This window comes from Hydra vulgaris, chromosome 05 (assembly GCF_038396675.1).
Source record: "Hydra vulgaris chromosome 05, alternate assembly HydraT2T_AEP".
NCBI classification, from domain to species: domain Eukaryota; kingdom Metazoa; phylum Cnidaria; class Hydrozoa; order Anthoathecata; family Hydridae; genus Hydra; species Hydra vulgaris.
Genome location: NC_088924.1, coordinates 14,159,450 through 14,172,159, shown reverse-complemented (window position 1 = coordinate 14,172,159; position 12,710 = coordinate 14,159,450). Strand labels below are relative to the sequence as shown.

Here is a 12,710-nt window from a genome sequence, read left to right as displayed (position 1 = left end):
CATTAAAAAATAAATAAATAAAAAAAAAAGAAAATAAATAAATAAAGATAACAGTCTCCAATTTAAAAAGGAAGTAAAGTGTATTTATGCACAAACCACAGTAAAAAAATGTGTCGACAGTAATCAAAACAAGGTATGTTACATGTTAAACTAAGTCTAATTATCTTTATTAATTTATAGGTCTAAGTATTGCATATTTTGTATGCAATACATTGTAGATCTTATTTAGCATGTAACATACCTTGTTTTGATGACTGTTGACACATTTTTTTTTACTTTGATTTGTGCTTATATTCACTTTACTTTCTTTTTAAATAGAGGACTGTTATCTTTATTTACTTTTTTTTTCTTTATTTATTTTTTAATAGAGGACTGTTATCTTTACATTTTTAATGAGGAACTTTTATCATCATCACTTTGAAAGTCTGAAGTATTTTCAAGTTTTTTTTGTTGGTGTCTAAGTATGTGGTTATCATATGAGAGCATAGTTTCCAGCCCTTTTTTTAATTTTTGATGGATGGATGGATGGATGAACTTGATGGATGGATGGATGAACTTGATGGATGAATAGTTTTATTTATCACATGTTCCACTTTCCTATTGCTTTTTATTTGTCACATAATTTCTGATCATCCATATCTATATTTATTTAAATCAATTTACACTGGGGCAACTATGGCATGTAGTAAAATCACTATTATATAATAATTTAGTATTTTAACACTTTAGTATAAATGATATGTAGATATTATTATAAATAATATTAACACTGTAGTTTAAACATTATATTAAACTTGTATAAATTTGTATATTAAATGTATTAAACAGTTATATAAAGAGTATGATGCTGTGCAAATCCTACCAGTCTTTTTTTCAAGCATTCAACAGAGGTGCTGATTTGACAGAAATTTAGTTTTACATGTTTTGATATGTTAAATATTTTTTTTCATTTTTTGTCTATTTCCTTCTCATTGGATTTTAGTGTTATTTTTTTCCTGGTTATTTAAAGCAAATTATTGTATTTAGTAGCTGACTTGTGAGTTATTAAAGGGATACTCAATATGGCTCTTCAACAATAATTTTACTTCTAACATACACAGCTTTTTTTTTTGTTTGAGGGGTGGGGGGGGGAGTGAAGTGGTAAGTGGGGGAATATTGGAAGTTTTTTGTTTTTTTAACAAATTAATTGTTAAAAAAAAAATTTCATATCTCTTAATATCATCGATAAAAAAATCAAATTAATATCCCTTTTGATAACAGATTGTATTAATTTTTGATGCAATAATGTAAACTATTTATTTAAAAAACATTTTTTTCTTAACACAGTGCTGATGAATAAAAAATAATCTCAAAGATACTGAATTTCAGCTGAATTTTCTATTGTCAATAAAGCACAGAGTATAGTAATTTTAGAAAAAATTCGTAACTTATATGGAATATTAAATTAATAAAAACAAAAAAACAAACTAAAACTTTCATTAACGATTTCATCATCAGAATCCCATCTGCCAGACAAAACAATAATGGCTAATTTGGGGAAAATAAATCATTTTAAAAAAAAAAAATTAGTTTTGTCCACCCTTGTTTGCTAAAAGGTAGTCGATAAATGATAAAGTAAGTCATCCTTATTAACCAGTAAAAAAATTGTGAGTGCATTAGACTGCCAGAGTGGCTTTTTTTCTAAATAAAAAAGCCAATATCAGAACAAAATTGCTAAAGTTTTGCTTTCTACTTGAGAATTTTGGTGAATATTAACGTTTTAATTAATTATGACATCAATGTAGTAATTTATGTGTTAAATTAAGATTTTTTTATTAGAATTGTTTTCAATGAAATGGAAGGAAAGAAAATGTTCCAAGGACAGTTACTATTTGAATTCTGACCAATTCTCATCTAAAAAGTTATTTATTTTGAGATAAATACTGCTTTGCTTTAATTAGGAGTTTTTGAAATGGACCCAAAATATTTATCTCATATCTAAACATTAATTTTTTTTGGTAGTTTTTATTGCTTATTTTAAAGTTATTATTAAATTTAAATACATTTATTCCAAAGCATAATTTAAAAAGTTGTGAATAACATAAAGTTTATTCATTAAATGATGTGGTCACAACAGCGTTTTGGAAAATTTTATTTATAAACATATTTTTTTTACCAAAGATACTGAACAATCATATTTTTTACATGTGAACTAGGGTTTCTCATTTCCCGTAAATTTAGCATCCCGGGATTCCCTGTGTGTAACTTATTTATCCCGTGATTTTAAAGCATAATTTTTTATTATAATAACAAGCGGTTTCTGACACAAGTTTATCTTTATTTTAAATATTTTATTTTAGATAATAATATAGGTTAGCACGCAAATCTGTATTATTATTTGAAATAAAATATTGTTTTAAAGAACATAAAAAATCAATTGATTTGTAACTTAATCGTGAACGAATTTTTCCCATAAATAGACCTGCGGCAGAAAAAGCTCTTTCTGATTCAATTGATGTCAGCTTGATGGTTATTAATGTGGAGTATATTCTTTCTAAACTTTCGCTACGCTTTCCAGTTGCCTCAAAAAGTTTGATTTCTTTTGTGAGGTTTTTTAAATTGCTAATGTCTTTTAGAACTGCTTTTTCTACTTGTTTGATATTACAAATAGTCACATCCAATTTTTGTTTGTCAAAATACTTTTGTCTAATAAATTTGGAGCAACAGGTTGAGGTATTGACAGGTCAGAAACCATGCTTTCATTATCATGACTCACTTCAACTTTTTTATTATTTGATGAACTAGTGCTAGCATTCTCTATGTACAACCTGGTATACATTTTTCTTGCTGTTGCTTTTAATGCATGTTTGGACGGTAAGAGTAGTTGGAGTTGATATTTGATTCCTGATTATAACTAATTGGGTTGTTTAAAAATTATAGTAGTCCAATTAAATTGGCATTTCTGTGTTCTTCAATTCTCTGATTCACAGATTGAAGCAGTTTTTTAGCTATTAAATTTTTTCTCTCTGCCAAATCGTCTAAGATGAATATCATTGCACCTTCTGCGTCAAGTAGAGTAGCGTTACTTCTACCGAGTCTTTCTATTCCAACTTTTATCGGTTGCATAGAAATTATGGCGTTCATAATCGCATATTCATCTTTGGAGATATTCAGAACTTCTTTTAAATCAATCATTGCATTTAGTATACATGTTTTTACTTTAAGGAATCTTTTTAGCATTGCAACAAGACTATTCCACCTTGTTTTGACATCTAATATCAGCTTCAGTTCTTTGTAAAACAAAGATTTTACGTAGATTTGTGAAACGTCATTTTTAAGAGGTGATATGCGGAACATCCGAACCACTTTTCGAACCTTCTGAATTGTTAAGGCTATATTTATGCTATTTTGTAAATCATCAATAAACGTAACACCTGTTGAGCTGTATGACTCATCATTACAGTCAAATACATTATCAAACAGATCATAATCACTCAAGCTTTCATCATAATCTTGCAACTGCAATTCAAATTCAATATATTTTGCTGAAGAGTCTGACTTTTTGTAAAGAGCATCACATACTGCCTAATGAAGTCCGTGGGCATAACACAGCTGATTTTAATACCACTGTGTGCATTTTAATTGATAAATTGAAATATGACAGTTTATTTTCAACTAGATCAACAATTTTTTCTGCAGAAAGTGATCCAGCTATCAGAGTCAATCCCAGGTTCCAAAACTTTGTTAATAAGCGTAAATTTACATTTAAGTAATGTCAGTTTTTAAAGACATGTATTTGTCTAACGATAAAGAAAATTGCAACCAGCTAGATATTTCTTTTGTTAACTCTAAAACCACAGTTTGTTTAACTAAATCATATTGTTTTTTTATCATACTCATAACATGGGATGGATTTTTTGGTAATAACATGCCTTTTTCAGACAATGATTTTCTAATGAATTCACTTTTTGTTATGGCATTTATTGAGAAGCCATCCACCATTGCTAGCTTTGACACAATTTCCTCGATAGTCTGCTGTTTAACAAACAATGTGATTTTCTTTTGCACAATTTCTGAACCAGTATCTTCATGTAGGCGCTTCATATTTAAATCCAAATCTTTAGGTGCGTTTTTTAAATGACAAAAGAGCCCACTTATCGAAAATCCTTTGCACATTATCTTTACATTGCACTTTTTGCAAATTGTAGATTCACCAGATTTTTCTTTACAAAAATACAGGCATGCTTTCGATCCATTTACAATTGACATGGTATACAAATATTTCTTACATATGTATGTTACCTTACGTATGACTTTATATGTCTTTGTTTGCCATTTTTTAAAGACAAAAATTATTAAATATTTTAATAATTTAATACAGAAAAAGTTTAACTTTTCAATAATTTATAAGTTTAAAAATCAAACTTACTATTTTTGTCGCAAGAAATCTTTTTTACTTTTACTCATATTTTATTTTAACAAGAAAAAAGAAAACATGGCATTGCAAATTGCAATGCATTCCTTGAGTTAGATAGTTTAAGATTATTTCTTGTAGTGTTAGGTTTTAATCTAAGATATGAACACATAAAACACAACTAAATGCAATAATTTTTTTCTTATTTTTGGTTGAATTAGTTCAAACAGTTATCATATGTAAAATTAAAATAAAAGTTATGTTCCGGGATATAAGAGTGATATCCCAGGAAATCCTGCTGCTACTTTTATCCCTGGGAAAACAGGATCCTGTTTAAGAAACCCTAATGTGAACAAAACTATCTAATGGTTTTAATTTTTAATTGTAATAAATAAATGGAGCACGTTATCACCCTAATGTATGCTAATTGATTTTTGTAACCTCTTTAGTTTATGTATATACACTTTAGTCAACATTTGTCACCAACTATAACAAAGCATGTTTTTTTAATTTTTTTAGGTCAGCATTTTTAGTAGGAATAAATGTTTCTTATTGGCTAGATGATGTTCTGTGTTGGGGGAGTGAATCAGATTTGTTGCATTGCTGGCATAGGGGAATTGGTTCACATAACTGTAATGATTTAAAAGAGATTGCTGGTGTTATTTGTTCTACTGTTATTGAAAATGATAAAGTTAAACCTTCAGAAAATAAGGTAATTAAATAGAAAAAGTGAGAACTATGTCAAATGTGTGTTTTTATGTTTTTACTTCAATTATTTTGTTTAATTTTTACATTTTTTTTTAATTATTTCGTTTAGAATTTATTCAAAGCAATCTTTTTTACTGTTTTTATTTTAAATTAAAACAGCAAATAAAGACGATTTTTTAAATCACACATGCCAGCCTAAAAGTGACCATTTGGCAATACTTTTTCATGCGCTGGCATTGAATTTTAAACAGAGAAAACTGATTACATATATATACCCTAGGGCCTTACAATTTTTGGGGCCCTAAAACGGGTTCAAAAATATTTTTTAGTTTTGGCTTTTTAGCGAGTTACTAAGATAAACTACTTTCATGATTGTAATGGTTAATATAAAAAAGAAATAGATAAAACACATACAAATGTGTATACAATAAAAATGCTGTGTTTATGGTATTTAAATTCAAAGTAACTCAGTAATAACACAAAACAATTAATATTTTTTTGAATCCAAGTAAATTTCGGATACTTGATTAATCTTAAAATCTGTATATTAATGTTACTTTGGAATTTACAAATACTAAATTATTAAAGCTATGTATATTGTCAAAAGTTATTAAGGTGTTGCGCTTATCTAAAAATACCAAATTATTGAAGTTAAATTTATTATTATAAAAATTAAAATTATTGTTAAATTTTTTATACGTTGTTTTGCAGGTTACAAAGTAAGAACTTTATGTTTTTCCACCTGGACAATGAATTATAGGTGATTGATTTATTATTTAGCAAGACAACAATCTTAAGCGCATACCAAAGTTGTGCATAAGCTATATTTTATCAAAAGAATATCTGAAACTATTAACATTTATTGCTTGACCCTCTCAGTTGATGGGTTGTTATCCAATTAGATTGCCTTTAGACAAACTAGACAGGAATGTCTGAAAATGTGACCAACGTCTATGGAAAACTTGCAATAGTGCAAGAGTAATATTTTGCCACTTGAGTTTAAGATTATGGTAGAAAAAGTATTCTCCCCTCTATTTCAGTATGATGTTGTCAACATCATACTGAAATAGAGGGGAAAATACTTTTTCTTCACTTCCAACAAGGCTGCAAGCAACCACTATTAGAGTTGGAAGTTACTGAAAGAGAAAAGATAGAGTTTGAAGAGCAAGATACCGATTGAGAGACAACTTAAAAGATTGCAAATTATATAAATCAGGAAAGCAAGATGAAGAAAGTGAGTTCCAAAGAACTGATGTTTGAAGAAAAAAACTAGGCAAATAAGAGTTTTTGGAGCACTTAGGAATGGTCACAGAAAAAGGATGAGACTTAATTGAATGACAAGTAACACAAGAATGAATTTTAGTAGATGGCACAAGAGATGCTAGCTCCTTAGAGCAGTGCCCATTATAGTATTTGTAAAAAAGAGAAAAAGAAGCAATGTTATGACGATGCGATAGTGGTTGGAGGTTGGCTGCAATAGCAGGTCCAACTATGTTTACAATGCGTTACAATTGCACCTCGCCTAAAAGAGAAAGGGCATCATTAGAAGATCCACCCTAGATATGGCAACAGTATTACATACAAGTACGGATTTGAGATTTATAAAGATAGAGAATAGAAACCGGAGTAAGAAAGTGTTGAGCTCAATAAAGAGATGCAACCTTAGAAGATGGTAATTTTGCAATGGATTTGGTATATGCTTTCCAAGAAAGATCAGAAGTAAGAGGTAATACTAGGAGATGAAGGGTAGATAACTCATCAAGTTCATTACCATTCATAAATATAGGAAGATCTAAATTATTGCAATAACAATTTGCTGAAAAAAATTGAGTTTTATCTAAATTAAACTGATCAAACTGTTTAATTTAAGAGATCAAACTGTGATCAGAAACACCTAAGGGTGAATGTGGAGAAACTGAGCTCTGACTAGAATCAGAAACATAGAGATATAGGTTGAGTAGAGAAGGTAAATGGTTCGGGTTGTCTGGAAAGCAAGTTGGAAAGTTAACTATTTGTGTTAGAGATTGAGAAAGGCAAAAATTGATGGCCTTAACGCCAGCAGAGTCACTGACACTAGAGCCAAGCCATTCAATGTGATGGGCATTAAAGTCAACAACAACAACAATATTGGCTGATGTTATCCATCAGGGTGAAGGCTTGGTCAATTTGATCAGAAATTACATCGAAAAGAGTGTAGTCTTGAGATGAAGGAGAGCAATATAGAACAAAGAGAAAGGCAATAGAGTGAAGTGGTGCTAAACGAAAGCACATAAAATAACAGTTTGTGGATTCAAATCTAGTTTCTCGACAAATGGGTGAATTTTTACAAATGTAAATGCCCAGGCCAACCATGTGGCTATTGGAGTCTTTACGAATTAAAGGAAGATAACCATCAACACTAAGATCACAAGATGAGACAGCTGAACTCAAATTAGTCTCACAAAGAGCTAGTAGGTCTGGTGAACTTTGCAAGAGATAAGACTCAACAGAAGAAAAGTTACTTCGAAGACCACAAATATTAGTGAATGATATGTTCAGAGAACTTGGTGATAATGATGTTTTTTTGTATTTTATAGTTTTTGGTACTTTAGTCATTTTAAATTTTTTAAAGAACTTGACTCAAAGCATTGATAGTACTCAATACACTATTTAATAGTCCAAGCAATTTCCTCATTACTATTATTATACCCTAAGCCGTTACAAAGAGCTTCAAATGTGGCCTAAACAATGTATACCAAAAGTACAAACAGGAACACCATCACTGCGCAATGTGGCACTGTTAATACTTTGATATTAGTCAGCTGTTGATGGAATCAGCCTCTCTGAGAGCTACCACAGAGTTCGGGAAACCTGACTACCAGCTGGCCTCAGAACCATCAAACTGAGTTCAATGTAGAGCTGTACCCTCATTAGGAGATAATAGAATGAGTTGCCTAGTCATAAAAACAGAGACACAGCAAAACCCATGTATTTAGTCAAGAAGATCCAGCATTCAACAAAGTAAGCTGGAAACAAATTATTAAAAAATACATCTGCGCCAGCCTAATAGATGAAGAAGGGATGCGAGGCTAGTCAACAGATAGAATCTGTTTACCCCTAAAGTAATAAGCTTCAGATGCTAATATGTTTAAGCATTAATAAATAATCAAAATATTAGAAACTTATATGTAATATATAAGTTAAATGGAAATCTAAGAAGATTAGCTCTCTTTTGAGTTAGAGTTAATATTTAAGTCAACTCATTGAAGTTTATTGAGTCTCTTTATATATATAGAAATTATTAACTAGGTTACTAAAAAAGGTTACTAATAAATGATATTTAACATAATGATACGTTTCATTGCAATTTTAATTTTTGATTTTTTTTGTTGTTGTTAGCAGGCTCCTTAACACCCTGTTCACTCATCATTTATGCTCTGGTTTAACACTGCTTTGCCTGATCACCTTTCTTTTTGTTTTTAATGTTCTCATTCTAAGGTTGCACTCTTTTTAATATTATTTCTGGTAAAATTGACCAAGCTTTTTCTCTTTATCTGCCAATATTGTGACTTGTTCATCAGACTGAATGGTTTGGGTTTAGAATATTGCCATTAATATAAAAATTCAAATTCTGAGATTTAAACTGAATCTTGATCTGGAAATTGGTACTGGCTGGATTTTGCTAAAAACCAATTAATCGGTATCGGTACCAAAATGGCAGGCCTATCCAAGTAGGGAAAATAAAGAAAATAAGTAAATAAATAAATAACAATAAGAAAATACCAAATAACTAAAAGATTATGTTTATTGCAAAATAAAAACTAAAAAAGCAGAAAAACTCAAAAAGTATTTATAGGAAAACACCACTCTGCATATATTACTTATTTCTGCTGTCTGCCCCTAAAGTTTACCTTGCTAAAGCTTGAAACTTTTGTCTTTCTCTGTTTAAGTTAACATTAAATCAATAAAGTTTTTATGTATATTTATTTATATGTAGAGTATGCAATATTAGTTATTTAATAAATATTTCTGGTTATGCTATTAAACTGATCTTATATTGGGGGAGGTGAGACTCTTTAGTCTCACCTCCCCCAATATAAGATCAGTTTAATGTATATATATGTTATTTCACCTACTCAAGGCCGAGAAGGCCACTACAGACGAGGAGGCTACTTATTTGTGGTATAAACTCTCTCAAAACTCTATAACTCCGAAACACGAACCTTGACGAACAAGGCTGCTGCGCAGAGAAACAAGTTGAGTTGAGCGCGGTACTACCAGGGACTTGGCGGGAATCGAACTCCGAACCTCTCGCTTATGAAGCGAGTGCTCTACCACTACACCACTACCGCATTTTATATATATATATACACACACAATACATGCAACACCATTCCTGGATATAGATACATATAGATACTGGTAAAGTATCTATATGTGTGTGTATATAAGTATACGTATGTGTGAGTGTGTGGCTCAATCATAATGAACATTAATTTTAAATTGTTCTTCACAAGTTTGCATGCAAATCTTTTGTACAATTTTTATAAGATTGCTTTATAATTTTTTGTAGAATGCAGGTTTCATATATCTGTGATTTTACTTGATGTATTTGATAGATTTATAATTGCAATAAGAGTTATTTAACAAGTAATTTAATTATAAATTTTTCAGATCTAATAGTTTATAATATTTATAATATTATAATATTTATAATATTTATAATATTATAATATTATAATACATTTATAATATTTATTTGCAGATAATTTATAATATTAAACAGGTAATAATAAATATTTTTGTTCATTTATTTTTATCTGCACTGCATAACTTGGTTGTTATAAACACTATATAATAAATTTTACCATATATAGTAAAATCATTACTAATGTTGTTATTAATTTGAGAAAATATATTTATCAGAATAGTAGATATTTTGTTGTCTATTTTGTTAGGTCAGTATTGTTTTTATTCGGTTTATAATTGTTTAGAGTGAGAAATTTAATATTCGTTTAAATGGCAATGTTGTAGAAGGTTTCATATCATCGGGATACCTTGAAGTTGACTATGATGGAAAATGGGGTTTATTTTATACTCAGTCATGGACATATGAAAATGGTCATGTTTCTTGTGGAAATCTTGGTTATTCAGCTGTTGAAGTAAGTACTAAGTTTTGTTAAGTGCTAAAAAAAAAACAAGTTTTGTTAGTCCTGATTTTTTTAGAAAGAATTTTGTTATTCTCTTATTTCTGTCCTTTCCATTAATAACTGAATACATGGTAAATGCAAATTTGGTTTTTCATTTTGCTTGGGTTTGATGAGTTAAGTTTGATTGTCTATTCAAGTATAAAATATTTCTTCTTTTTTTAAAAGACTTCTTTTTTTGAAATAAAAACATTACTTTGGATGAATTTTTTTAATCTTTCTATTTTTCAAAGAAAACTAGTTGTTTACACATTTTATAGTCTTCAAATTGAGATTTTTTTAAAGTTTTCAATTCATTTTTAAAAACTTTAGTTGTTTAATCAGTAACCAATAGTAAGCAAATTATAGTTTTATACTATGTTATAGCGTGCAATTATTTTTTAATTTTTCTAAAAAACAATCGATTAGCTAAAATAAACAGAATATTTTGTATTGGGAAAAGAAAAATGTTTTTTGCTTTTTATAACACTTTAAAAAAAAAAGTAATGAATAATTTTTTGGGCACATATGCCACACTAACGGTACCAAATTATGTCTGGGTTTATAATTATTGATAATATTTTGTATTAAGAAATTGTATTATTGTATTATCATGTTATTAATATCATTTTTTTTATTTTGTTGATTTTTTATTTATGTTTATTATGCTATTATGCTGTTTTTATAAAGTTTTTTATAAAAAATTTTATTATATTTTTTTTGTTGATTTTCTGAAATATACTTTTATAATTATTCCTACAATTTTTCAATTGTTAAATTAAAAAATTAAACTATATAAAAATAAAATTATATAATATATAAAGTTATACAAAAATTTGTTTATTCTATGTTATATAATAAAGTTATACATTTTGAAGTTTTTTTTTACTTATGTAACAGAATTCTAAATAAAAAAACCAATAACAAACAAAAAAATTTAGTAAATTAAATTATTTAAAGACTTTTTCACTAAAGTTATGGAGATAAACACAATTCATCAAATGAACTCGTCAAACTCATCTAATGAACTTTAGTATATGAGTTCTTCTAGTGCTGTGTGACCATGAAATACTAACTAATCTTTTTGTTTGTTAAAATACAAATTTTTAATTAATTTTAAATTATATATTGTACAAAAAAATAATCTTGAACTTTGTTGTTCTTCAGAAAAATGGGAACTCTAGAGTGTTGCACATTTATTAGTAATGAAAATTTTACAATGAATGTTTATACTTTCAGCATGATAACGTTCAACATGATAATGTGCAGTATGGGTTTCATATGAATAGCAGTGATCATTTAAATATTTGGCAAGCAAACATAACTTGCGTTGGTACAGAATCTACTCTCTATGAGTGTAAACATGGTTTTTGGAAAAATTATTCTGATACTGAATTTTATCCTGTTTACTTGATTTGCAAACGATCAAAAGTTGTTAATAACCAGCGTTTCGATGTTGAATTTATTGAGGTATGAATTATTTATATATTTCTTGTTTGTTTTTTTGTTTTGTTTTTTATTAGTACATTACAATAAACTATTGTAAGGTATATAGCAATATATGATTAAAGAAAGTTCAGATTTAGTTTATTTCTTTAAAACTCTTAAATAATTGATTGATATTAGTTGCTGGTCTAACTTTTTTTTGTTTTTTTTTTGTCAACTTTAAATAAAAAAATTTAAAAATTAAATTTTAACTTTGAAAGCAGATGTAAATTTTGTGTATGTACTTTCTTTGTACACTTCTCATTTAAAGATACTTTTTGTGAAGATTTGTAACAGGTTCTGAACCACTTTATTTTACAAAACTAGCACAAGTTTATTAAGAAATGATTTAAAAGTATTAACATAAGTTTTCCCATCTGACAGGCACAAAGACTCTTACATCATGAAGCAAGAGTAATGTCACCAAAAACCTTTGAGACAAGGGGAGCAAATAAACCTATGGCTTCAGGTTTTTCATTCAAATTGACTGATATTTTAATACCTATTACAGTTATACAGACTTAACAGCGTATTTTTCACTGATATATGCAATATCTTGGAAAAAATTAAGAGCTGCTTTTAATGAAAAAACTTTCAAGTAGCAAATGTTTAAAGCAAACGACAAGCTTGTCAGTCCCACATCCAATCCATGCTGACATGGGATTAGTATGTTTCTAAAGGCATTTTGACATTTCTCCTTGAATTAACATTGAATTATGGACAACATACAGGAAAATTGACAGTTGGCATTTGGAGCTTTAATATTTTGAAATAACTCAATCAACACTTTCTTGAAATTTGCTGTGCTCAGTGCTGGCCAGAAAGTTTATTAGTTTATAATATACCAATAAAATGATCTTTCCATTGTATTTAAATAAAAAATGGCCCAGTGTTTTGTGGAGCAGACATTGAGTTTCACTGAAAAAGGTGGAATACTTACTATGTAATGATGCCTGCAA

General features: G+C 28.5%; 1 protein-coding gene across 2 annotated transcripts in view; it reads left to right on the top strand.

The window, feature by feature from the left end:
* LOC136080600 (lysyl oxidase homolog 2-like) overlaps positions 1-12,710 on the top strand; it is a 33,202-nt gene that overhangs the window by 9,474 nt on the left and 11,018 nt on the right. For both annotated transcript variants that reach the window (XM_065797451.1, XM_065797452.1), the window contains exons 2-4: positions 4,913-5,105; positions 10,075-10,242; positions 11,506-11,736. In XM_065797451.1, the coding sequence (XP_065653523.1) occupies positions 4,913-5,105; positions 10,075-10,242; positions 11,506-11,736 (592 nt within the window). The remainder of the gene's footprint in view (positions 1-4,912; positions 5,106-10,074; positions 10,243-11,505; positions 11,737-12,710) is intronic.